The sequence below is a fragment of the Cutaneotrichosporon cavernicola genome (assembly GCF_030864355.1).
Source record: "Cutaneotrichosporon cavernicola HIS019 DNA, chromosome: 3".
Classification (NCBI taxonomy): domain Eukaryota; kingdom Fungi; phylum Basidiomycota; class Tremellomycetes; order Trichosporonales; family Trichosporonaceae; genus Cutaneotrichosporon; species Cutaneotrichosporon cavernicola.
This window is the reverse complement of record NC_083395.1, coordinates 671,332-696,614: the sequence shown is the minus strand read 5'-3', so window position 1 is coordinate 696,614 and position 25,283 is coordinate 671,332. Positions and strand designations below refer to the sequence as shown.

Here is a 25,283-nt window from a genome sequence, read left to right as displayed (position 1 = left end):
CTTGCTATATCGTCGTGCGGTGCACAGGGGCTGGCTTCTCGTCCGACTCGTTCTCCACGAGCTCCCAGTCGCCCTTGTCCTCCGTCGTCGTATGGGCATGGCGTGGCTCGGGACGGAGTGGCCCCGCCTCCTGCATGTCGACCTCCTGCTGAGGATGCTGGTCCAGGGGTGACAGGGGTGACGGGTGGAAGGGCTTGGCCTGGGGCGACAGAGGCCGCTTCTTTGGCTCCTGCAGGTGCTGCGCCGCGTCCATCTCCGCCATGACTAAGTCCTCGTCCTGCGGCGTTCTCGCAACGCCCTCGTCATCTTCCGTCGACAGAGCCGCCAGCCGCACAGCCCCCCTCTGGGCGATTGGGAGCGTACCCGTCGATCCCAAGGTGGACTCGATGTCCATCTGCTCCTCGTCGGCTGCATGCGGCTCGTCTCGAGAGTGTCCATGTGGCCGAGCGCCGGAGCGTGAGTAGATTAGTAGGTACGGGCCACCGTCCGTGAACGCGCCCGTCTTGTCGTTCTGGATGGCATCAAAGTCCACCTGTAGTCAGTACGGACCAACACCAAAAACTCACCTTCGTGACCTCTGCGTCCTCGATTTTCCACCAGTTGGCCTTCCATAGCACGTAGGAATATAAGTGGTTGCCAGGCGTTGTGAAGCCATCGTGCCACAAGATCGAGCGCAGGCGGTACCTGTGCTGGTTCTTGTCCTCGTCGTTTGTCGCGAACAAGCCCTCCTTTATGTCCGTCTGCATCGCCTCTGCCTGCGTCTTGAGTGTTGTCAACTTGGCGGCGATGTTCCCCGAAACACGCTCGAGCTCCCGCCTGATCTCGGCACGCCCGCCATGCTCCGAGTCGTGCTCGAGCTCCTTGAGCAAGGCAGCAACGGCGTCCGGCAGGCTCTGGCCCTACATTGTCAGCAGAGCTCACACTAGCTGCACCCACGCGGAAGGTTGACAGCGTGTCAATCTGGTCCTGTAGTCGCTGCAGGTCCGTCTTCATTAGATGCTCCTGGGCGCGCATCTGTGTCGCCCAAGCGATGTTGCTTGACATGTACCGGTCTGCAGTCAGATCCCTCCATCAACCAGTCTCACCTAGGATGACCTCCTCGTCAAACGTCCACTTCTCTGCTCTCACACCCGCCACGCGCTGCAACGCCACGAAGACAACATCGGCCATGCTGAGGATCGACTCGTTGGAGTCATTGTTGCCCCATATGATCTGCGACAGATTGCCGTGGATGTCTGTGGGATCTGACAGCGTGCGTTGGATCGTGACGTGTGTCTGCCCTGCTGTGGGCCGCGTCTGCAACAGTGTGGTTAAGAGCCTGGAGTCAGAGTTGCAGCCGTACAACTCACTGTTCAGGGCATTGTAGCACGTCCCGAAACCTCATGCTCAAAAGCGTATCCATGAGCTCGTGATCTGGGTTGGTCTGGACTAGCGCAACGCGGCTTTCGACAACGTCCTTAAGGATCTGAGGAAAGTGCGACATCCACTTATCTGCCGTCAGCTGGGGACGCTAGTCTTGTGCACCTATCAAGACACTCGTGGGTGGCAGACACACGTCTGTCGTCCTGACGCCCGTTGTGTTGTTGAGAGCCTCGATCTCGCGGTCGACGCGCTGGTAATTGTTGGGGTAGTCGTTCGGGTTCTGCATGGCCAACAGGGTCCGGAGGATATGGAATACTGAAGTCAGTAGCTCACGGCAACGGCGGCATACGCTCGGGGTCAGACGGGTCGTCGCCAAGTCTTGTGAGTCGGCTGAGCTGTGGCACAGCTGCGAGGCCCTGCAAGAGGTTGGGCGCCCACGAGAGCTCGTTGCGTGCGACATACACGAGCGGGATATCGGGATCGCGCTCTGTTGGAGGAGGGCGATCGTCGCTGACATCGCCCGCAGAGTGGAATGATGCGGTCATCATGCTCTCCTGCAGAGCGCGCTGTAAGTCGGCCTCTTCCTTGTCGTTGTTGTTATCCGTGTTCTGGAGTCAGCCGGGCACACAGAGTCACTCACAGTGCGGACCATGGCCAACGAGCCCTGTGGGTCGTCCTTGTTGCTTGGTCCAAACGTCGGTTCGTCGTCCATACGTCCAGGGCCAGGGGAAGGTGGTGGGCCACTGGCACGCACGCTACGCTCGCGCTCGGCGCGGTCGTCCTCGGTCGACATCGCTAATGCTCTCGCCAGGTCGATGTCGTCCTGTGCCATGCCTGGAACACCGGTTGGGGCAGGAGGGAAGGCGGCGTTGAAAGGGGCGGGGTTGAACGGGTTGTTGCTCGCAAACGGCTGTGGCTCTTGTGACGGGTACCGTACTGGTGATGGCGCTAGTAGTGTCAAAATAGAACAGGTATTGCTGTCACGGGCGCGACCTCCGAGACGTACCTCGGCCCATGACGCCTGAATTGAATGGGTCCTTAGGAGCATTCTGTTGTGGTTGCCACTGTTGTTAGCACAGGTGGCGGTGACACTCACGTTAGCGCCGTCGCCGTAGGCCCAATTGGCGGCGGTCTCGACATTCGAATATCGCATCGAGGCCTCGTGGGCTATCGCGGGTGCAACGCCAAACTCGATGAGCATCTCTCGGATGCGTCCGCTTTCTCTACTACTGTCGTCGAGCATGTTAGGATTGAAGGATAGAGTATGGCAATGATAGAATCAGAATGACAATGAGAATCAGAATCAGAATCAGGCGACGCGTAGTTGGCCTCGAATTGGCTGTATGCGTTGAAATCATCATAGTACAATAGTACTGCAGTACAAGTATTGTAGTATCGTGTATCGTGTCGTCACTCATTTAGTGCCTGGTGGCGGTTTTGGTTCCGCTGTGGGATCTGGACATGTGGATATTGTCGCATCGCCCCATTAAGGCAACCTCTGCTTCAACTTTCTCAACCTACATTAACCGCCACCATGTCTGTCGCAGGCCCCTCATCCAAGCCCATCGCAGTGTCTTACTGTGCCGTGTGCACGCTCCCGACCGAGTACTGCGAATTTGGGCCCTCGTTCTCCAAGTGCAAGACGTGGCTGGAGGCCAACGACCAGGCCGAATTCCGGCGCCTCTGGGGCGAGGGTGAGTGTGGTGGCCCGTCGGCAGGCAGACTTATGATCGTGGGGTACAGGGAGGAGAACAGCATAGTTGTCTAAACCCAAGCTCCCCAACCACTGGGATGTTGAACATTAACGTCCAGGCACGCTGGAGAAGCGCATCGGCACCCTTTCGCTCGAGAAGCAAGAGAAGCTGGAGGCGGACGCGGCCAAGGCGGAGCGCAAGGCCGACAAGAAGGCCGAGGCCGAGGCGGTGAAGAAGCAGGTGCGTGATTATTTCATCCGCTTGACAGAGCTAACGGCAGGCGGCAAAGGTGGGCGCACCCGGACGGATGAGGATGGGCCTAACCACAGATCACGATCAAGCGCGAAATGCGCACAAAGCGCAAGGTCGCGACGCACATTCACGGTCTGGACCTGTTCGGAGTCGACCTCAAGAAGGCGGCCAAGTTCTTTGCGGGCAAGTTTGCGACTGGAAGCAGTTTGTCCAAGAACCCGCAGGGCGAGGACGAGATTGTGGTTCAGGGCGATGTTGGAGACGACATTGTGAGTTGCAAGCAAGAGCCGAGCGAGGAGGGACTGTGTGCGAGATGAGAGTTGAGGTGAACGCGCCGCATTGTCACCAGGTGTACAGGAGGTACTGGCTGACCTGCCAATGATGCCAACACATGTCGAGGACCTGACGTCCTGTGAGAACTGGAGAGGGGGAGACTATGCGAGTCAACAGCGTACATGCGCTGGAGATGGCTGAGAGTGAAGCGAGAGGCGGGGGTTTGCAACGTCTTCATATCTGAGGTTGAGCTGACACCAGATCCAAATGCTCAAGGACAAGGTAGCAGTGTTGAACGGCGCACCGGCCAGCCAGGTGCAAAAGGTCGAGGCGAAGAAGAAGAAGGACCCGGAGGCCGAGGCGGCTGCGTGAGTGGGTTGGACGGTGTTACCTGGCTAGAGAGCATAGATGCATTCCTTGCACATCTTTCTCATCCGGACTTGGAGGCCCTGTCCCCATCGGCCGGCGACATCCGACGAACCTTCGGCCGCGCCACAAATGTCTCCTTGCGAATACCATTGCCGTGCAGACTTGACGAATTGATGAGTGCTCCTCTGCTCGCGTCAGCTAGAGAAGCTCGTCGCAGGCTCTCTGGCACTCAAGACACTACTGCATGGACCCGTCACACAACTTCGTGATGCTAAAACTGAGGCTATCTTTTGCTACACTTAATCGACGATGCGTTTTGATTAGGCGTGGGCGGCCTGCTGGACCGGTGCCGAGGTGGCAGCCTGCGAGGCGAGCACCTTGGCGCGCTTGCTCTGGTAGTCCTTGATCGCCGACTTGATCGCGTCCTCAGCGAGGAGCGAGCAGTGTACTGGAGTTAGCCGTCATGTTCGTGCGTGATTCCACTATAGCCCAACCCTCGGGGCTCTCGCTCTCGTCACAGCTGGAACGACGCACGGCGCAGGTGCGACGCCGCCTGGTTCGCTATTCACAGCACCATGCCTGTCTCCGCGCGCGCTGAGTACTCACGCTTCACTGGGGGCAAGCAGAGCTCCTTGGCAATCTCGGTGTTCTTGACCTTGCCAGCCTCCTCGAGAGAGAGACCCTTGACACGCTCAGTCATGTACGAGGAGGAGGCAATGGCAGAGCCGCAGCCAAACGTCTTGAACTTGACGTCCTCAATGATACCGTCCTCACCAACACGGATCTGGAGCTTCATGACACTGGTGTCAGTGGTGTTCAGTCGCATCACGCTGTCAGAATCACGGCCCAGTGGTGCGTTTAGGAAGCTCGCCGCATCGGTCAAGGCCAAAATTACTCCACACCCCTCCGCACGGCTCCACAACTCGTGCTAGTGCGGAGTCGCCCAAGAACCATAATACTCACTCTCCACATGCTGGTGCGCCGACGAGGCCAGTGCCAACGTCAATGTCGTCCTTGTTCATCTTGCCGACGTTGCGGGGATTCTCGTAGTGGTCAATGACGTTGGCGTGGTAACTCCGGACCTGCGCGACTACGGCTGGACGTGCGACGACGGCTGGACGTGCCACGGGCCGCAGAGCGGCGCGAGAGGAGGATGAGACGGTGGTACGGAGGACGTTGCGGAACATTGTAACGGTTAGAGTGGAGAGTGTGATGTGTGGAGCGACGAGTTGAGGTTTGGGGTTAGTGACCTAGCAAAGAGGTGAGAACTGAGTGGCGAAGGCGGGGCCGGAAAGGTGCACGTAATTCGGAGTTATGTGCTGTGGCACTTTAGGTAATACCGGTTATTTCCATCTTTCTCACCCAACAGCTTATCAGATTGCGAATGTTGCAAACCACTTCGGTCATGGATCGGCCATTCCATTTCATTATATTACTAAGCAAATTAGAATAACTAGAGGACGGTGTCAATTAGTAAAAAGCGGCAACTCCGGAGATATCCGCAGAACTCATGTCCAATACAACGAAGCTGTATTTACATTCCATCCACTCCATCCAAGTCTGTAGCAGAATGCCTGCTGCTACTCTGTATAGGCCGCTACCCCGTAATCTGATAGGGAGATACCTCACATTATCTTAACAACAGCTGTGGTTGTTTTCCACTTGCGACTCGCACACCGCCGCTATCAGATTATCTGGTAAATTCTGCAGCAACCCAGCGCCACCATGCGGCAGTCACCTTTCCCCCACAGCCAACAGGTGGCGTCTGGGGTATCAGTGCCAACGTGCAACAACACTGCTTGGCTGCGACATGTGTCCCATCCACTACCACAGCTCTTGTGGACCTCGTAAGAACCAATCTTTGAAGCGCTTCACTATTTGAGGCCTCCTTGGACACTCGACGCGTCCCGTCGCGTCACTGCTCACAGACCTTGTAGGAACCTGAGCGCCACGAGAGGGGGACCCTGTCGCGCACGGCTGCTGAGTTCGCGATCAGCTCGAACGTGTGATGGTGTCGGTGTCGCACCCCGCTCACAAAATAGGTAGATGTCAACGGAGCATGTATCATCCTGGGCAACCGAACTGAAAGTAGTCACTTGCAGGACGGTGGCTGATGACTGAATCCCCCCCTATTTGCCAGATTGTCAGAACGCCATCGATCTCCAATCTCCAAACCACTCGTGCCCTCAATCTGAATCTGGTAGATGTGATGAACCACCTTGTGGTACGTTGGCACTGACCTGTTGCAGCTTTGCAGTAGCGGTAATCAGCCTTCCCCGCAAGTGTATGTGCATGTTCATGTGCCTATGATGGGTCTTGGGATCTCGAGTTATAGGTCATGGGGCGCAAAGTTCCTTATTGACTCGAGTGGGATGGCGATCGCTCGATCAAGAGGTCCAAGCTCGGCGCATGGGTAGATATGCAGACACGTATTAGTACACTCGGTCCTCCACACTTGGCGGAAAGCCAAAGACATGCCTGGGCGCCTGGCGCGCCTGGGGCCCAACCTGTTACCTGTTCTCCTCCATCTCAAGAAGAACTCGGACAATATGCATTAGACAAATCACACACGCTGATCCTTCGAATCAAACACAGAGCTACAGTCGCCTCAATATTATTGAGCTTAATTTGCAATGAGCCTACTGAAGCCGCGTGGTCGGCATCTCAGGCCTACCCAGGCGCTCAGGCCTCACACACATGACAATGCCGAAAGTATTGAGTGACAGTAATGAAACGCCCTGGGGAGGTTGAACTGCTGGAGACGGCGAGGCACAGTTGTCCCACGGTTGACCATGACGCGTGGAGCGGGGACATCTAGGGGCTTGGACGCGTGCACCTCTAGCTAGACCCTTTCAGTTTGGGGTAACCTGTGGGCCTTTTGGGCCGTGAACCGAGCAATGCAATGGGCGGCATAGGCTGTGGGTCAAAGATGTGACCCTTAGGGTCCGGCCGATGCACCAGGACTTTTTCTCCTTGCCTCTCTTGCACTAGCCCTCTTGTTCCTCCTTCAAAAGGTTATTACCTTTGTAAACCGCGTATGCACCGGTCAAGCACACGCAGCCACGCAGTTAACGGGTCAAACGTCCCTCATCCCTCATCCCTCCCCGTATCCCCCGTTAAGCCCCGCTGTTCATTCTTTGGCCTGTCTGCGCCAAAGGATATAATAGGATCTAATGGACCATGGGATTATGGGCCTGTAGATTGTCAGGATATTTGTGCAGGATATCAGGACACGGACAGAGGTCAATGCGAAAAAGTTGGGACCTTGGACCAACATCAGACTTTGCTTGCTTGAGCCTTCACTCTTGACCTTGACAGCCAGGATAGTCAGAGCTTTCTCTCTCTACCGATTCACCTAATACAAAGTACCTAGTACCCGAGTCCCCAACCAAGACACGGCCACGACTCCCCGCCCACTCCGCCCTCCTCGGCCCGCTTCAAACCCCACATCAACATTTACTATACTGTTGCCATCCATCGTTCATCCTATCAACTGCCTTTCGATAGTAGTATCTCTCTCTCTCTCTCTCTGTCTCTCTCTCTTTTCTACTCTTCCTTTAATCTCTTCGATACGCGCAGACCCAGCCTATTCCCCTCTTCTTCTCACTTCGAATACCCCAGGCACTCCACTCTTTCATCATGGTCACCATCTGGAAGGAGGGCGAGGGCCCCGTCATCACCACCATCAAGTCCCTCTGGTCCGCCGCCAACCTCCCCGCTCCTCCCAAGGAATATGTCGAATGGATCCCTGGACAGAGCCCTCTTTCCACCCCGAAGGAGGTCTTCATTGCTCTTGTCACCTACCTCGTCGTCATCTTTGGTGGCCGTGAGCTCATGCGGTGAGTGAACAAATCGTTCTCAATTCGCGGCGACGGCGCAGAGAAGAGGCCGACGACGCTATCTGACGCGACTGGACGCGTCGCGCGCTGCGATTTCGACCTACACGCTCGCGTCTCACATGCTGGGTACTGACCAGGCGCCCCACTGCGTGTAGGCGCCGAGCAAGGCCGGAGCGGTCAACTTCAGGAGACTGAAATCCGCTGACACACAGCAACCGCGAACCCTTCAAGCTCAGGACGCTCTTCCGCATCCACAACGCGTTCCTCTCTGCTGGATCTCTTATTCTCCTAATCGTCATGATGGAGGAGGTTGCCGCCTTCTACTTGCGCCGTGGCTTCTACTACTCAATCTGCCACCCCGCTGCATTCACCCCCACGGCCGTCACGTACTACATGATCAACTACTACTTCAAGTACATTGAGCTTATCGACACCGTTTTCCTCTTCCTGAAGAAGAAGCCCCTTGGTGAGTTGATAGGCGAAGCGCTTTTGGCGCGTTGATTAGGCCAAACTGATGGACCCAGCTTTCCTCCACGTCTTCCACCACTCGGCGACGGCTCTCCTCTGCTTCACCCAGCTTGAGGGCGAGACCTCGGTCCAGTGGGTCGTCATTGGCATCAACCTCCTCGTTCATGTCATCATGTACTACTACTACTGGGCGACTGCCGGTGGCGCCAAGATCTGGGTGAGTATGCGCAGGCGGAATAGTGTAGCGGACTGCCGACCATTGCTGCCGAGCTCGGAACAACGCTAACTCGCAGTGGAAGAAGTACCTCACCACCATGCAGATCACTCAGTTCGTGATTGACCTCTTCATCACCTACTACGCCACCACGAACCACTTCTTCTACAAGTACAACATCAACCTCCCCTGGGTCAAGGACTGCACCGGCGGTGAGGGTGCTGCGCTCATGGGCTGCGGTCTCCTCACCTCGTACCTCTTCCTCTTCATCGCTTTCTACAAGGCGACTTACAAGAAGAAGGCTGCACTGGCCGCCACCAACGGTGTCAAGAAGACCAACTAAGCTGTTCTCGCAGCGATGCCCTCAGCGTAGACGGTGTACCCGCGCCCGCGGCGGCGGCCGGACGGACACGACTCCCTCATCCACCATCCTCATCCACACCACGGAGCAGCGCTCGGCTGCGGCCTTGCTTGCATCTTGGGTCTGCATTTAGCACTTTTACCATCACAACATCGCCCTTAACACCCGTTAGCCCCTGCACCTTTCCTAGGCAATATCCCTTAGAGCACAGAAGGATGCACTGCTGCAATAATTACATCCACATCAGTCCGTTGCCTGCTTGAGCCCGCTGGCCGAAGAAAGGGGCAGGCGGCCACCACCTTGAGCGACCTGGAGGTCGTTGGCGTCCTTGATGAGGAAGCGCCACCACATCTCGCCCAGTGGGATCGTGGCGAGGTGCCAGAGCGAATGTGCGTCTAGGGTACGCCAGAGTGGGGCAAAATCGAGAATCTCGAGCGACATTGCGAGCATGGTGAGCACGACAAGGATTGAGGGCGTGTTGGCCTGGCTGGGGCGCGCGGTCAGCTGCGGGTTTCGTGGGGGGTAGGGGTACGGCCATGTGAGGACGTGGTTGCCAAACTTGACGGTTGGGATGCGGATGTAGAATGACAAAGTCCAGAGGATCCAGAGGGAATTGGACACGAGGCCGAGCACCATCGCTACACCAACGTGGTAGCCGTATGGAAAGAGGGCCAAGCTGGACACGTAGACAAAGTGCGAGAGGACAAAGACTCCAAACGCCGCGGCGACCTTGAAGCAGTACGGGCTGCGTGACTTGGGTGTCTGCAACCCAAAGACTCGAATAACGGCGTACAGTAGCATGAATGCTACAGTGGTCATGGCCGAGAAATAGTCGAGTTTCTCGGTAAGAGGGAGATCTGTATCAGCATTGCTGGTGAGCAAGCTCACCGCGCATGTGGAAGATGGTGCTCCAGAACCACGTATTGATCTGGACGAGCGCCGCGACAATGAGCCACGGGTGCAGCCCGTTGTCGTCACGCACATACTTGGTGACGTTGAGGAGGCCGCGGTAATTGACAGCGAGGTTGCCAAGAGAGAATATGACAGACATTGGCTCCTGGATGCCAAAGATGCGGTGGAATGCCCATTTGCCAAAGAATTGGTGGTAGTTCTCGCGACCAGCGTCGGCCTCGTCTGTGAGCCGGTGCCCGCAGACGTACGCGCAGTCGTCCGCGCATGTCCACAGTAGTGCGCGAAGATGCCATGCGAGTGGTGGATGGTGAAGCTCACACCGCTTTAATTCGCACAGTGAGGTACATAGCTTGAAGGAGGGGTGGCGGTCGCCCGACGACGCGAGTGCGGGGCCAGCGAGGGCGAGGAGGGCGAAAAGAGCTAAGGCGCTGGCGAGGCGCGTGCGCGTTGCCATGGTTGGAAGATGTAGCGATGAAGAGGAAGATAGGATGGATAGGATGGGTCGCGTCAACAACACAACTATAACAGTAGTATGGATCAGACAACAGGGGTGGAGGGGAGGGCAAGTAGGGCGTTTCAGGCACTGACCTACTACCGCCGGGGTCATGTTGCACGTTCCACCTCCACCTTTTGCCTCTATCCCAATCGCCTTTGCGTCAACTCTTGTAAACTCTGCTCCATGCCTGTCCTGGAAGACGGGGAACCACCACCGCGTGGACTTGGGTCCATTGCACTCACATCGAGATACCCGCACCTCGATTCGAGCGGATTACGGATACGTACGCCGTCGCCAGAGCCATGGACTCCACGCGACGAAGAAGAGGAGGCTGAGCTCCTCTCTCGCGGGGCAACGTCGCGGCGGCGAAAGCAGCGGCTGCGAGACAGGTGGATCACAGTTATGGGCTTCAAGCTCCCGCTCCCACTATTCGTCATGTTCCTCCTCCCGCCGATCCTCGTGGCGTTGTCCTTCCTCTTCCACTTTCCCTCATCGCTCCCGCACGGCGACAGCCTGTCCCTCCTGTCAAACGGGACGCACGAGTTCCACGCCACGACAATATTGCTATCCATTGACGGCTTTCGGCCCGATTACCTCGAGCACGGTGACCTCGTCCCCAACATTCTCAGCATGGGCCGAGAGGGCCTGCGTGCTAAGAGCATGGAGCCCATCTTCCCCACCCTCACCTTTCCCAATCACTGGGCCATGTTGACCGGGTTACATGCCGAAAGCCACGGGATTGTTGCCAACGACTTTTGGGCGCCGGACGTACAGGGCGAGTTCAGCAGCCGCAATAAGAGCAGCTGGAACCCGCGGTGGTGGTGGGGCGAGCCCGTCTGGAGTGTGGCTGAGCGCGGCGGGCGGCGGTCTGCGCAGATGATGTGGCCCGGCCCGCCGACAACAGCCGCGGGTATCACACCGAGCTTCTTCGTCGAGTTCAAGCACACCGCGCCGCTCGACAAACTCCCCGAGCTTCTCTCGTATTTCGATAAGCCGATCGACGCGGCGCCTACACTCATCCTGTCGTACTTACCCGACGTCGATGTCGCAGGACACGCTGGTGGTCCTGTGAGTACTGATGTCGAAGACGCGTTGAGGCGCGTGGACGGCTTTGTCGGCGCGCTGCGCGCGGCACTGTTGCAGCGTAACCTCTCTGATATTGTCGACCTGGTTGTCGTATCAGATCATGGTATGGCAGCGACGAGTGTGGAGCGCCTCATTTTCCTCGAGGATCTCCTCGGCGAAGGGTTTAATGACCTCGAGTATCGCGACGGCTGGCCGTCCCTCGGGCTGCGGTTCCGCGACCAGTCACCCGTGGACAAGTACCTCGAGATGCTGAAGACGGCCTCGGAGAACGGGTCGTTTTCGGTTTACACGCACGACACGATGCTTGAGCGGTGGCATTTCAACCACGGCGCGCGCGTCGCCCCGATCTACCTCGTACCCGAGCTGGGCTGGGTGATCACGGACCATGTGAGTGGCGCGGTCGCTGTAGAATCTAACGACAGGACGAGCTGGACAAGAACAGCCACAACGGTGTGATGGACATCAAGGGTGCGCACGGATACGATAACATCCTCCCAGAGATGCAGGCCGTCTTCTTCGCCGAGGGCCCCTGGGCGGAGCGTGTCAAGGCAGTGGCGGGGACGCACGAGGACATGTGGGAGACGGTGCAGCCACCAGTGTTGAAGCGTGAGTAGCTGATGAGCTCGTCTACCAGACGGCTGACTCCAGCATTCCGCAACCTCGAGTTGTTCAATCTCATCATGCGCCTACAGGGTTTAGAGCGCATCGCGCCACCGAACAATGGGACAGACGGGTTCTGGGAGAGGCTTGTAGGCTAGGATACCCTACATGGGTGTATGCATGTGCTATATGATAATGGGTCATGTTGATGTGCGAGGAGGCTATCGCTTTTTGGACTGGAGGTGAAGCTGTCGAGGTCGAGACTGCCGTGGCGCATGAGCGAGCTATCCCTCGTCCTCGCCCTTGATCGTCGCCTTGAACCCGTAAAAGTCGCCCACGCGCCGCGTCGCGTAATCGAGCAGGGGCCGTCCTTCCCATTCATCAAGATCCGCTTCTCCACGGCCCTTGATCGCGTCCGCATTGAACACAATCTCGCCAGTGCTCGAGAGCAGCTCGCCGACATCGCGCACCTCCACCTCATGCACAAGGTCCATAAGGCCCACGAGATCACCGAGGTCGTGTCGCAGCGCTGTCTCCTCGGGGCTCCCCTCTGGTGGGGGGTTTAACGCCGCGAGTCCGTGCAGGCGCTGCAGGAGGGCATGGGAGATCGGGGTCAGCTCGAACGCAGTGATAGGCGGCGACTGGGGTACTGGGAGGCCAAGTTCATCGGTCGGGATGGAGACGCGCAGGGGATCGTGCCGGAGCTGGGCGATTGAACGGACGGAGGATGTAGATAGACCCCGCCGCACAAGTACTGTGGAGCATCGTGGACGCGCGAGCCGTATTGAGAGCATGATGTGTCGATGTTGTAATGTCCAACCGTTCGAACTCTGGTAGTGGAGGTCAGTTCTCCACTTTCCCACGGTCGCTACAGCGGGATTCCGCCTGGACTAAAGTCCAAGGTGTCAACCTCACTGTTGGCCGATCACAATACATCATGTTAAGCAGGAGGACGACGGCTGTGCTAGCGCGCGCATACACGACCGCATCGGCATCGACCTCGGCCGAGCCGGCAACACCGCGCCGCCGTCAGATCATCGACACAGGGGACGCCGACCTCGTTGCGCCGTAAGTCGTCACCACATCTTCCATCTTCCTCCGCTTGACTCAGCCACTATCTGCGGGTTCCCTCGTGCTGTCCCCGACCCCGCACTCCACCGTTTCCCAGTCGCTGCGATCTCCGCTGACCCTAGCCCCGACCCACTCTCCAACATCCGTCCCGTGCTGTATGCCGCCAAGCGTCGTCGTCGCCCGTCAAACTCGCCGTACTCGGCCGCCGAGTTTCCGGCTGAGGCAGCGGGGAGTGCCGCGCAGATGCGCGCGCATGAGCTCGAGCTCACGTTTACAATGCACCGCGAGCGCGTGGACATGGGGAACCACCGGTTCTGGGTGAGTGGCGCCGCCCAGAAGGAAGGCAGCGAGGCTGGATAGGGCGAATTCGACGTGGAGCGGTACGCCGTGCGGCTAGAGACAGTGACTGGCTGTGAGAGACCAGAGATCAATCGACGGTGTGGAGCTACCTTTGTTCCCGGCTGTATTCCGTGATTGCACTCTGGCCCAGCCGCAGGACAGTTCCCCACCGCCATCTCCAGCTTGCCTGAACGTCTGCCTCCATATCGTCCGCTCGCTAACCACAGGCGGCAAACAATGCCGACTTTGAGGCCCAACGCGAAGAGCGGCTCGCGCGTCTTCCACCTGCCAGCGACCCGCCAACACCTGAGGACGAGGCGCGCCGCGAGGCAGCGCTGACCCAGTTCTACCGTGACTGGCAGATCGGCACACGTGGCCGACAGGAGGCATGGGTGCGCACATGGTGGCGCGATGTGTGGGACGGGATCAAGCTCCAGGGGCGCGTGTATGTTGCCCAGTGGCGGGCGGGGCTGCGCGGATAGGATAACCTTGAGCTTGGGAGATGGAGTGGACGCGACTGGGCATAGATGCATATCACTGTTTAAGCTGACTGGTGGTATGATCGCTATCTAGACTGACGGGTGGGGCTCTCACTTTACTCTACAGTGTAGCTTTTCGTCAAAGCTGGCCATGACGGTGGCAGTTGTCAGGCGTCAAACGAGGCTAAAGGAGCGACGCACACTAACACTAACATCAAGGTATAGGTCCACTGTCACTGGCATTTTCCCAAGAGTGCACACCAGCTGATATACTCTGGGAAACCGCAATTCCTGTCACTCGGTTGATGAGCGTCCCACTTGTCGACTTGACGTTGTCTACTTCGAACTGAACGATCCTGGGACCTCTGTATGACACTCACAGCACTCTGGACTAGGTTGCTGACCAGTGCAGATGTTGGGTCTACCACCAGCTTTGTACAGAACGATCCAAGATCGCCCACACTATCGTCATTTTGGCCAAGGGCTCCCCACCGGTCCCAAGTGATTCCGAGCTTGTGACATCTGCGGAGATTAATGCCCTCGAGATGAGGCGGCGTTGATAAGGGTACCAACTGGCGCCGAAAGGCCGGAGGAGCAAGTTTCGCCCACGAGTTCCACTTACCGAACCATTAAATGGGCTTGGTCTCTCGAATCCCTGGCGCAAGTGGGGCCGAGACGTGGCTTCACATTGTATGTGAGGCAGTCCGTTGGAATCGTTCGTGCCAGAATGCACAAAAGAACAGACGACACGGTCATCGCCCTCATCCGTTCACGTTGCATGCAACATTTCCCCGTCCCTGGCAAAAAGTTCATCAAACAAGCCATGTCTACTATGCATGCACACATATACGCTATCGTCAAGTCAAACACAATCAAGAAGAGGCCGTCCTGCACTCGCGCCTGCACGCCCGTACAAATGACCACATTTTGACCTCTTGTCCTCCGCCCATACTAGATCATGAACAGCCGCACGACGAGATACACGACTAAACCTAAGAAGCGGAAGACTAGTGTCAGCACTGGCAACCAGGCAAACACTCACAGGCAAGGCCGGCGACCGTGTACAGCATCACAGCCATGTACGTCTGCGCAATCTTGAACTGTCCATCGACGCCGACGCGCAAAATGACGATGGCCAACGCCGCGTTGGAAAGGGTCCACCAGAGCAGAACGTTGGTGCGGAAGTTCTTGTAATAGTCCTCTTGCCGCTGCTGCTCGGAGCCTGACTTCTTCACCTGCTTCGGTACTGGTGTCCTGAGGACAGCCAGCTCAGCCTCATAGATCGCGTTCAGATCCTTCTGTTCTGAGAACACGTCCACTGTGACCTCGCCACTGTCGCCAGACGACTTGACTACACCAAGGTCCTCGGAGACCTTGTCCGACCCCTTGGTTCCCCACGACACGTCGTGCACGTTCGAAAACGCATAAACATTGAGCACGTTAATGTACGACGGGGCCAGCAAAAGGTACTGGACAAACGACGTCACTGGAGTTAGCATTGCATGGCTCAGTAGGCGTACCCATGTGCCGCGGGTCGAATGCCAGGAGCGACGCGACGACGTATAGACCGTAGGTGGCTAGCAGCGACATGACGATGTTGCGGAAGGTCGTATCCTGCACTAACTCGCCAACTGACGCGCCGTTCTTGGTGATCTGGTTGATACCGGCAACGGTAAGCCACACAGCTGCGAAGATCATGTACACCGTTATGAGGGCAAAGCCGATCATCGAGATAGTGTATCCCTTCTTGGAACCAGCGGGACGGTTGCCGAGCGAGAGGAGGAAGCAGAGAAGCAGGAGCGCGAGATAGAGGTATTGTAGCGGTTGGTTGATCCAATAGAAGATCTTGTTCGTTTTGCGGTTGCCATACTCGTCGAACGCTGGCTCACCGGGGGCCAACTTGACCGAGAACTCCATCGACTTGGACAGGACAATGAAGGCAATGTAGTAGTTGCCAAGGGCAAACCACCCAAACACGTTGGCGATGACCTGGTAGAGCAGTTCGACGTGGAGCCAGAACATGCGCATGGGGGAGTGAGAGGAGCGGTAGATGTAGTGGAAGTGAGCGATCGAGTGTACAGCGGCGAAGAATGAACCGTTCAGCCAGCGGCGACGCTGAGACACGAGCTCGGGCACTTCGTCTGGCACGTCGGTAATAGCGGACGCTGACTTGACGTAGTGAAGCGTCCAGGAAGCCCCCCGCTTCGAAACAAGCTCCCAGCAGAGAATACGGTCCTCGGCCAAGTACATGTTGGCCTTGAAGATACCAGCGTTGGTGTCGTGCATCTTCTCACCGTAGAAGTACTTCTCGAGCGGCCCGTTCCCCTCTTTGTCATTCTGCAACGCTTCGTAGCGGTAGGCCGAGAATGCACCGGGCAACACGGTGATGTAACCAAACGCCGACTCAAGTGGCTTGTCGAGGATGTTGGACATCTTGTACTCGAAGTCCTGGGCCGCCACGAGTGGGTTGAGGAGGTTCCTGCCCAGCTTGCCTTTGAGCGCGACAATCTCACCGCACGCCCCGCCAATCGACCTGTTATTGTCAAATGCCTTCCACAGGTGATAGATCGATTGGGCGCCGGGCATGGTACCGGCATCGAGCAGCACACAGACGTTGGGCTGCAAGTGTTCACCGAACGCGTTGAAGAACCAGCGATGCGAGTTGATCTTCTTCGCGTTCTTCTCCTTGAGACAGAAGATTAACTGCACGGGGAAAGCCTTGTCGCGGCCGGGAACGACCTGGAGATTCTTGTCGATCCAACACTGCGTAGTGTACTCGTAGAGGTGCGCTACGACGGGCTTGTTGTTGACAACGTTCTTGGCGACGCCGTCCTGGTACACGCCGAGCGCCGCGAGAACCGACTGTGTACGCTTGTTGATGTTCAGGCGCCCGTCTGACACGATGCAGACAACGACCTTCTTCCAACCGTCCTTGGACCACGTCGCAGAGTCCTTACTCTTGGTGCACAGGTATGCAACGTTCTGCATGATACCGCGCATGGTCCGGCAGAACAGGTCGTCTTCTTCGTTGTACATTGTGACGACGATGAAGAGCTCGACCTTGCGCTCCCGTTCGTACAGAGTTTGACGAAGCGAGTACTTCTCTTTGACAAAGTCGTCTGCTTGGCACGTTACCGCCGAGTAGCGCATCTTGGTGAACTCGTTGCCTTCTTTGATGTTGCACATATCCAAAAGCTTGGACGGGATGTCGGCGTCGAGGACGAGATTGCCACGGAACAGCCTGTGTGTGTGTGAGTGATCCGAGCGATCGCTGTGCCAGAAACATCCAGCAACACTCACTGGACACGCTTCTGCGTACGGTTACGGCGGAGCACGCGCGCCGGCGGCGGACCGTAGTGCAGGTTGTTGCGCTCTTGCTCGTTCCACCCGTGGTCGCCGTAGGGCTGGTCAAAGTGCACGCGTCCACCTCCATCGGGCGGCATGGGCGGGTCGTAAGGGGCATGGGATGGAAATGGAGTGGAATGCGCATTGATGATGGGGTTCGGCCGCGAGTGGCTGTTAAGTAGCGGCTGCGCGTCGTTCGTGTCATCCTCGAGAGGATGGCCGTAGTGGCCCGACTGGGAGAAACTGGGCGCCGAGCTCGACGCTGGGAACAACTGAGGTGGCGACGCGAGCCGGGGGTCGGGCATGTAGGGCGTCGAGTAGCTCTGGTTGCTCTCCGTGCGGCCTAACTGGGCGTATGGCTGGGGAGGAGGGGGGACTGGGGGCGGTGAACCCCAGTCACCGACGTTATCGCTGGGGTGCTGGAAGGGGTTCTCATGTCCGCCAGTCGAGGGAGGGTAGGTGGGCGGATATGAGCCCGGCGGGGGCGTGGCGTTGTTGCGGCTGTCCATGCGACCAATGTTTGGGGGGACGGGAGGAGCACCAAGGTCGTATGGGTCGCGACGGCGGGGAACGGGTCCTTGAGGGGAGCCTCGATAAAGGTCGCCAATGTCCATGATGTAGGATTATAAGGAGGCGACGTTCCGAAGAAGGCGGAGGGGGGATTTGTGGTCGAGACCTGAGATAGGGAAACGGAGGGAAGAGAGTGCTGTGCGCGTGCCGTGCACTGCCAGTCAAGTTGTAGGTTGTGGGCAGGACACGAGGGTCACGAGGGTCACTTGAGAAGGAAGGAGGAGCCAGGGTGCCGAGCCGAGCCGAGTAACGATTGTTTAGAGGATCTGATCCAGTAGGAGAGGAACTGACGGAGGAGTTACAAGGGTGGCGTTGGCTTTGGTATTTGCGGGCCTTGGGTGGATTGGTAGAAGAGTGGTGTTGTAGAAGTGTAGCAGCACCAGTGAATAGGTAGGATAGTTGGGTTCAGGCGGTATTCGGTGACAAGCAAGAGCAAACGCCAACAAGTGAATGCTGTACAGGTCTAATGAGGGTCTGTGAGGTCTATCTGAGGTCTGTGAGCTGTGTAAAGGTGGTGGCAATCGTGGCAAGCGGCTTGCGTTTTGCGTCGTGCGTCTTTTAGGTTGATGGATTCAATTCCACTTTGTGTGGTGTGCGTTGGACAACTCTTCTGTTGGCACATGACACTTGTTCCCTGAATTTTGAATCCCTATTTTTGACGCGCACCGTGCAAATGCAGTGCTCCAATCTCTCCTAATAACCTATAGCCCCCTAATAGTCTAATAGTTTAATGACTAATGACTCACAACTTCTTAACTTGATTCATACCTTGTTCCCTCATATCTGTCCTCTCGCCCTCTTGGCACTTGCTCCTCACCCTCGTGCCCTCCTCCTCCTCCTCGCCCCATTGCCTTTTCCTCCTCACTGCATCCTTGCATCCTTGCTCTCGGATCTTTGAATGTCAACTGCCTACAATATGCATGTATCGTTATCTCGTACAAACCCCCCAACGCTGATCTATTAGCTACCCAGCACCAATCAACATGATTGCAGATTAGTCTGTTGGGCCAAAGGACCAGCAATTCCTTGTTGGGTTGCTGTGCGGGTTACAGCTAGAGCCACTCCAGTCGGGCTTGGAATCAGGGGCAAACATCAAACGACCAGCGGTCAAGCGCAGAGATATGCACAGAGCGACAGAGTCACAGCCATGCCTCAAGTCTCGACCAAATCTATGCGGAAGATGAATTCACAACACAGCCTTGAATCCTTGAAAAGGCATGGATGGGAGGTCCGAACAAGATCCCGGTTTGCTCTCCAAAATCCCATTTCCCTATTAGGCCTTGCTAGGGGCTACTGTAACTACTGTACTGTGCTGTCCCATCGCGAGACAGGCACCAAACTCAATCCCTAGCACCGCCACAAGCCGTAATCTGCTGATTGCTCTCAGTATATATACTATTCACAGCCTCCAGCCTCCCGATTATTTATTATATATACAGACATGACCAGGCGTCTAACAACTCTAGACTACATACTCTGAATGCTTAAAGTGTCTCGCTTATGATCAACTGTCCATGGTTGGGATGTGCCAGATGGAGAGATATGGAGAGATATGCAGATACCGCATCTATACCGCAATCCCCACAAATTACAAGCCACCAGCGGATATACATGCACAGCACCTGATCGATACGATCGGCGTCTCATTTCTTCTTGAAGAAACCCGCCAACGTACTTTGGCCCATCTGAGCCTTCTTGGCTATGCCTTTGCTGCTGGGACGGCTTGGCCCTGCAGCCGACGCGCTCGAACTGGTTCGCGACGGTTCCTGGCTCCTACTGGAGCCCAGCTTGGATGATACACGAGCAGTTTCGGTAGGGCTCTCGGTGTCTGTTTCAGAACCAGAGTACGACTCATCCGTCCAGTAATCCTTGGTAACTGGGGTCAGAGGTTTGGGAGCCTTGAAACGAGAGCTCACCCATGTATCCTTTGGCGTCCTTCTCCATCTTCGACTTCTTGACACGGCGCCGCTTGCGCTTCTTCGCCCCCTCCTCACTACTTGCTGGCTTGGCCTTGACGGCAGACTTGGGCATTGGCTGTGAGACGTCCTCCTCCTCCTCGTCAATGTCGACGTCCATGGCCATTATCGCCTCCATTGCTGCCTGGTCGTCCGCACGTACCATCGATGACGTCTGCTGCAGTGGAGCCTTTCTTTGGGCCGGCGCGACTTCAATATCTTCTTCCTCGCTGTCCGAAGCGATGACTCGCCGCTTGCTCCGCGAGGCAGACAACTTCTGCGGCTTCTGTCTGTCAGCGGTGGCCATTTTGGAGCCTGCGGCCTAAAGCTTGAAGAGGGAAGCAGAAGCGGATGAGGACTGGCACTCCGCTGGCAGCACAGATCGCCACAGGAGAGCACAAGAGCACAAGCAAGTGGAAAGCGGCAAGCTCAGGTGCTTGGGCAAGCGTGCTCTTCCAACAAGCGGCCGGGGAAGACTTACTGGTGGTGTCCGTTCCTTCATCACAGCCGGCTTGACAACCTCCTTCTTCACGAGTTTGTTAGTCGGCTCTTGCTTGGCCGGTTTGTCTTCCTTCTTCGGGGCCGGCTTCTTGTCGCTCGACTGTACCACGGGTTTGGATTGTGTAGCGAGGAGAGCCTCGCCCACGATGGTACCCAGCGACGACACGAGGTAGTCGCTCTTCTCACGCAGCCCAAACGCCGAGCTGAGGAGGATCGCCGGGTCCTGTATATCAGCTTCTATCTACTGTGTTATCTGTACCTTAATAGGAGCTGGAGCAATAGCGTAGACTTGAACTGCCGCGACCTCGAACAGCTTGCGCTTGTCTGTCTGTCAGGTTTCGAATCACCTCAGTTTACCGTCAAGCTCATCCGCTCCTACCAGCACCACACCCCATCGCGCCACGTCTCCCTCTTTTTGGGGACGTTGTTGGCTTTCGGTGTCCTCCTCCATCGCCTCCGTTCTTGCCCCGAGTTCTTCAACTTCCTCCTCGGGGTCGCCAGCCTCCGAGTTGCCATCGTCGCTCTGCTCGTCCATGTTGACAATGCGCACCTTCTGGGTCGCAGAGAGGTGAGCGAGCGACTGCGTCGGTGGTGCTTCTTGGGAGAGCATTGTCTGCGTGTGGCCTAGAGTGGAGTGGGCCAGGAGGGGGCCGGAGACGAGGAAGGTCGGCACTGCATCGTAAGTCGAGAGATAGTCATTCAGCAGGCTGATGTTAGTCTGGACAGGAGAAGCCCCTACTTTTTCGCGGTGTGGATGTGACAATTCAGCTCGCGTGCCAGCTCACGAAAGGTGACCTGTTGTTAGCTACCCATGGAGCATCAGGCTTACTGGGCGCTGCTCGGTTGCAAGGGTTTGGGACAGCCACGTAGATGCTTTCTGGCTCAGCTCTGTGCTTGTCGTCATGTCGAATTCTGTCGGACGCGCTGAATGTGATGGTGTGAGCGAGTCGAAGTTGAGAAAAGGAAGGCGATAAGGCGACGACAGCCGATCAGCCGAGCAGCTGAGAAGATGTGATGTTTATTGATTTCTGAGCATGCTGAGCAGAAGACCACTCTCTCCATTTGACTCCACTTGACGCGACCTAACGCACCTCCGTCATATGAGCGGAACCAAATTCAACCCTCACCAAGGCTGTACTGTAAAATGGCTGCCATGAATCCATCCATGTTCAAGGATTAGTGTGCGTCGAAGTAAAGCCTATGCGAATCGCTTTCAGTTCTCGCTGACGTCTCTTCATGCTGCTCAACCTAACCACAACCCCACCCTACTCCTAGCCTTCTGCACTTTGCATTTCAGATGCTAACATGACGCCGCTACCTCCACATCGCAACACAGCGGCTTTTTACTCCGACTGGAGAGCAGGGGCCTCGGTACCCTTCGAGAGACCCTTGCCGCCGGCGTAGACGGCACCCGCACCAATCTGCTCCTCAATGCGGAGAAGCTGGTTGTACTTGGCAGTGCGCTCCGAGCGGCACGGGGCACCAGTCTTGATCTGGCCAGTGCGAAGACCAACCGAGAGGTCGGCAATGAAAGTCGACTCGGTCTCGCCCGAGCGGTGCGAGGTCATGACACCCCAACCGTTCGACTGCGAGAGCTGGACGGCCTGGATCGACTCCGAGATGGTGCCGATCTGGTTGATCTTGAGGAGGAGGGCGTTGCACGCCTTCTTCTCAATGGCGGTCTTGATACGGAGGGGGTTGGTGACGAGGAGGTCGTCACCGACAATCTGGATCTTGGCGGTCTGCATGTAGTGGGCCCAAGCGTCAAAGTCGTCCTCGTGGAAGGGGTCCTCAATCGAGCAGATGTCGTACTTGTCGCAGTAGCCGTGGTAGAGGTCGGCGAGCTGGGCTCCGGTGAGCCACTTGGACGAGTCCGAGTTGGGGTTCTTGAAGTCGAGGTCGTACTTGCCGTCCTTGTAGAACTCGGACGACGCGACATCGAGGCCGATCTGGATCTTGCCAGTGAAGCCGGCGGCGGAAATGGCCTCGGTAAGGAGGTCAAGCGACTCCTCTGCACCCGAGACGTTGGGAGCGAAGCCACCCTCGTCACCAACGTTGACCGCTGATGTCAGGGGCGCACACACGAATCTACTTACCGTCAATGCCGTACTTCTTGACGATGACCTTCTTAAGGACGTGGTAGGTCTCCGAGCCCATCTTCATAGCCTCGGTGAACGACGAAGCGCCGGTGGGAAGGAGCATGAACTCCTGGAAGGCGAGAGCGTTGCCGGCGTGCGAGCCACCGTTGATGACGTTGAACGAGGGGCAGGGAAGGATGTAGGGCTCCTTGACGCCGGCAAGCGATGCAATGTACGCGTAGAGGGGGAGGCCCTTGTCGGCAGCACCGGCCTCGGTGACGGCCATCGAGACGCCGAGGATGGCGTTGGCGCCGAGCTTGCCCTTGTTAGGGGTGCCATCAAGCTTGATCATGAGGTCGTCAATCTCCTTCTGCGAGGTGACGGGCAGCTTGGACTCGATAAGGGCAGGACCAATGATCTCGTTGACGTTCTTGACGGCCTTGAGAACTCCCTTGCCGACGTAGTCCTTGCCACCGTCACGGAGCTCGACGGCCTCGTGGGCACCAGTGGAAGCGCCCGAGGGGACCTCAGCGTGGAAGAAGCCTGGCGTCAGCGACGTAAAAGACGGCTAGGAGGTACTCGCCCTTGTCGGTGTAGAGGTCAACCTGGACGGTAGGGTTGCGTGTAGCGGGAAATCACAGGAAGCAACGAATGGGCGCGCGAAGAGGCAAGGAAACGCCGAACAAGCAAAACTAATGTCAGTATAGGGCTCATCTCGGATGATCCCGGCCAACCGGTCCTCCGCACTCTGCTCGAAACTCCGACTCGAGTCCGACGGTGACGAATGGAAGCATCGGAGTAGATACTCATCACGAGAGTCAAAGATCTGTGAGTATGGTCAGTAGCTGCAGAATGGTGCCAGTATCAGAGGGCCGGGGAAGGTGGGCTGGAAGTTGTCGGTCAGGCTGAGGAATGACGTAGGACATGGCGAGCAGGATGGGCAGTAAAGGTAGAGAGCAGGGGGAGACATACCTGACGGGCGACGACCTTGTTGATGACAGACATTTTGGGATGAGAATGGGAGGGAGTGAGGAAGAGTGAGGAAGATTGAGAGGAAGAGGAAGGATGAAGAGAGGAAGAGTAGTTATGGGAAGTCTGAAGTCGGTTAAGTTGTCAGTAGTACTGGTGGGGGAGGGGGATGGGAGGGCGTGGGGGGATGACATGCTTGCTGCCAGCGTGGCTTTGGGTGTCATTGCGTCAAAGTACCTCCGCCATTAAGCTACATAGGCTAGAAGGCGCCTGGTTGGGTGGGAACAAAGTCGTCCTTTCGGGGGTCCGTCCGTCCCTAGGGCCCTAGACTGTCCGTCCCATCCTCAGCAATCTGACCTCAGGGAGACAACGGCAATGGCCTACACAAGTTTGACACGTATTGTTTTTGGAGTGGAGCCCCGTATTTGCTATCGGCTGTGGCTACTGCACCCAATGGAAATTCGACCTGTCGTACCGAACCACGATTACCTTCAGGGACCTGCAGGGTGTGGATGGCCTACAAGCTGCAAGGACGCGATCTATGATGGGCTTGATGGGTCTGACGGCCTGACGGGGGATGTTTCCTCCAACACCACCAAGCGCCGGCGCGCCGGACGCATTGCCGACCCCACAATGAGGGGCCCTTCGTACCGCGTGAGGCATCATGGTTGGGACATGACATCTCGCTACTGGTCAGTTATACCACTGTCGCAACAAGTACACTACTATCACCCCATGCTTATCTTGACCAGCCTCAACATTGGGGTCTTTCTGACGAGCTGAGGAATCTCCGAGGTCCCTATGTAAGTGCCCTAGCATTTGCTCAAGCCAATACCTTGTTCAGCGACGCAGTGGGAGCCTGGGAATATGCAGGCTTGGTGTGAAATGTCCGGGCCGGACAGCGGAGCGAGCGCGTCCGGTGTGGCCTCGCACAGTTTCAGTGGACAGATTGAGTCGTAGCCGCGGGTGCAAAGGTGATTGATACACGCGTACGCGCAGATAATACGTTATGACGAGCCATCTGCGCATCAGTGTGTACCAGTTTTTTTTCTCTGCGGCCAAGTTGACACATGCCTACCCTGCTGTTACGACAGAGTCTCACCGGCTCTGGTCATATCCAAGATATGCTCATCAGATCATTATTGTGTATCACGCAGAGTATTTAGATTGTCAAATGTCGCGAAACCCCTGCCTTACGCCCGCGGCAAAGAATGGCACGTGGCGGCAGTTGCCGGGTTGTGTGTGAGTGCGAGTGGTATTTATCAGACTGTGACGTGTTCGTGGTCAGTAGGAATGGTACACACGGCGGCACACAGCAGGTGCGAAACGAACGCTCTCCGAATGAGCTGTTGAGGCAGTGGAAAGGCTTCTTCTAACCGTGCTTAACTTGAGCGCACTCTGGTCACCTCCGCGCCGAATACGGCGCAGGGTACTGGGGTATGTGAGTTTCGTGGTTTACCCTTCGAGATGTCCAGCTACAGACAGGGAGCAGGGACGAGCGTGGGTAGAATGCGCAGCGTCAGTGTTGGAGATTTAGAAGAACAGAGGTCATTGCAGCAGTCGGAATGGAACTCGGGGACCATGCGGCGCTGACAACATGGTACATGAAGCGGGCAAAGACGACCTTTGCATCCCCTGCAACGCTACACCGCTGCATGCCGACCAAGATATTACAGCTCACAAATCCACACACAAAAGGCAGGCCGAGCAAGTTATGACTCAATCCATCCAAAGCATCAAATCTCTCGCCCGGCCCTATTCCCAACGCTGTGCCCTATTGCACTGGTGAGACATACCTGAGTGGCCCGGTCAAGCGAGTTAGAGTACGTGCGCGTAAGCGCGTTAGTGCCTGTTCTATGGCAATATGGGAGTCTGTAATGGGGTTTGGATTTGGTCAATTTCCTGGATCATGCAAGCAGATTTGGTGTTTCGAGTGGTACGAGTGGCTTCTCAAAGGCCCGAGAGGGCAATGTCAAGGCTGCCGCCAAGGTGTCAAAGCTGCCAAGCGGGTGCAAATGGGTAGTGGATGGTGGACGTGCGTATGGGCGTA

General features: G+C 56.8%; 11 protein-coding genes across 11 annotated transcripts; 4 read left to right on the top strand and 7 right to left on the bottom strand.

Moving 5' to 3' along the window:
- Positions 1-4: 4 nt before the first annotated feature.
- On the bottom strand, positions 5-2,605 carry CcaverHIS019_0302730 (uncharacterized protein; the record flags this gene model as incomplete). The annotated part of the gene is made up of 10 exons (XM_060598701.1): positions 5-532; positions 567-899; positions 937-1,052; positions 1,086-1,318; positions 1,350-1,491; positions 1,537-1,677; positions 1,712-1,970; positions 2,003-2,310; positions 2,369-2,426; positions 2,459-2,605. 10 exons carry the CDS (start codon positions 2,603-2,605, stop codon positions 5-7), a joined length of 2,265 nt encoding a protein of 754 aa, XP_060455468.1.
- Positions 2,606-2,896: 291 nt separating this feature from the next.
- On the top strand, positions 2,897-3,953 carry TMA22 (uncharacterized protein; the record flags this gene model as incomplete). Its single annotated transcript, XM_060598699.1, has 5 exons — positions 2,897-3,056; positions 3,175-3,296; positions 3,337-3,345; positions 3,386-3,577; positions 3,843-3,953. 5 exons carry the CDS (start codon positions 2,897-2,899, stop codon positions 3,951-3,953), a joined length of 594 nt encoding a protein of 197 aa, XP_060455467.1.
- A 317-nt stretch (positions 3,954-4,270) lies between these two features.
- Positions 4,271-5,137, bottom strand: ISU1 (uncharacterized protein; the record flags this gene model as incomplete). The annotated part of the gene is made up of 3 exons (XM_060598698.1): positions 4,271-4,398; positions 4,557-4,750; positions 4,914-5,137. 3 exons carry the CDS (start codon positions 5,135-5,137, stop codon positions 4,271-4,273), a joined length of 546 nt encoding a protein of 181 aa, XP_060455466.1.
- Positions 5,138-7,589: 2,452 nt separating this feature from the next.
- Positions 7,590-8,814, top strand: ELO2 (uncharacterized protein; the record flags this gene model as incomplete). The annotated part of the gene is made up of 4 exons (XM_060598697.1): positions 7,590-7,789; positions 8,002-8,255; positions 8,314-8,474; positions 8,551-8,814. 4 exons carry the CDS (start codon positions 7,590-7,592, stop codon positions 8,812-8,814), a joined length of 879 nt encoding a protein of 292 aa, XP_060455465.1.
- A 261-nt stretch (positions 8,815-9,075) lies between these two features.
- CcaverHIS019_0302690 (uncharacterized protein) lies at positions 9,076-10,198 on the bottom strand (the record flags this gene model as incomplete). Its single annotated transcript, XM_060598696.1, has 2 exons — positions 9,076-9,689; positions 9,721-10,198. The coding sequence occupies 2 exons, from the start codon at positions 10,196-10,198 to the stop codon at positions 9,076-9,078; spliced, it is 1,092 nt and encodes a 363-aa protein (XP_060455464.1).
- Positions 10,199-10,423: 225 nt separating this feature from the next.
- On the top strand, positions 10,424-12,084 carry CcaverHIS019_0302680 (uncharacterized protein; the record flags this gene model as incomplete). Its single annotated transcript, XM_060598695.1, has 3 exons — positions 10,424-11,713; positions 11,749-11,932; positions 11,975-12,084. The coding sequence occupies 3 exons, from the start codon at positions 10,424-10,426 to the stop codon at positions 12,082-12,084; spliced, it is 1,584 nt and encodes a 527-aa protein (XP_060455463.1).
- A 126-nt stretch (positions 12,085-12,210) lies between these two features.
- Positions 12,211-12,720, bottom strand: CcaverHIS019_0302670 (uncharacterized protein; the record flags this gene model as incomplete). The annotated part of the gene is made up of 1 exon (XM_060598694.1): positions 12,211-12,720. The coding sequence occupies one exon, from the start codon at positions 12,718-12,720 to the stop codon at positions 12,211-12,213; it is 510 nt and encodes a 169-aa protein (XP_060455462.1).
- A 143-nt stretch (positions 12,721-12,863) lies between these two features.
- Positions 12,864-13,818, top strand: NBP35 (uncharacterized protein; the record flags this gene model as incomplete). The annotated part of the gene is made up of 3 exons (XM_060598693.1): positions 12,864-12,994; positions 13,120-13,315; positions 13,564-13,818. 3 exons carry the CDS (start codon positions 12,864-12,866, stop codon positions 13,816-13,818), a joined length of 582 nt encoding a protein of 193 aa, XP_060455461.1.
- A 948-nt stretch (positions 13,819-14,766) lies between these two features.
- Positions 14,767-17,774, bottom strand: CcaverHIS019_0302650 (uncharacterized protein; the record flags this gene model as incomplete). The annotated part of the gene is made up of 4 exons (XM_060598692.1): positions 14,767-14,822; positions 14,858-15,301; positions 15,336-17,056; positions 17,116-17,774. 4 exons carry the CDS (start codon positions 17,772-17,774, stop codon positions 14,767-14,769), a joined length of 2,880 nt encoding a protein of 959 aa, XP_060455460.1.
- A 1,599-nt stretch (positions 17,775-19,373) lies between these two features.
- Positions 19,374-21,090, bottom strand: CcaverHIS019_0302640 (uncharacterized protein; the record flags this gene model as incomplete). Its single annotated transcript, XM_060598691.1, has 8 exons — positions 19,374-19,606; positions 19,647-19,782; positions 19,849-19,971; positions 20,167-20,409; positions 20,446-20,510; positions 20,544-20,893; positions 20,926-20,981; positions 21,016-21,090. 8 exons carry the CDS (start codon positions 21,088-21,090, stop codon positions 19,374-19,376), a joined length of 1,281 nt encoding a protein of 426 aa, XP_060455459.1.
- Positions 21,091-21,529: 439 nt separating this feature from the next.
- Positions 21,530-23,269, bottom strand: ENO1 (uncharacterized protein; the record flags this gene model as incomplete). The annotated part of the gene is made up of 5 exons (XM_060598690.1): positions 21,530-22,248; positions 22,283-22,807; positions 22,848-22,886; positions 23,075-23,090; positions 23,237-23,269. 5 exons carry the CDS (start codon positions 23,267-23,269, stop codon positions 21,530-21,532), a joined length of 1,332 nt encoding a protein of 443 aa, XP_060455458.1.
- Positions 23,270-25,283: the final 2,014 nt, after the last annotated feature.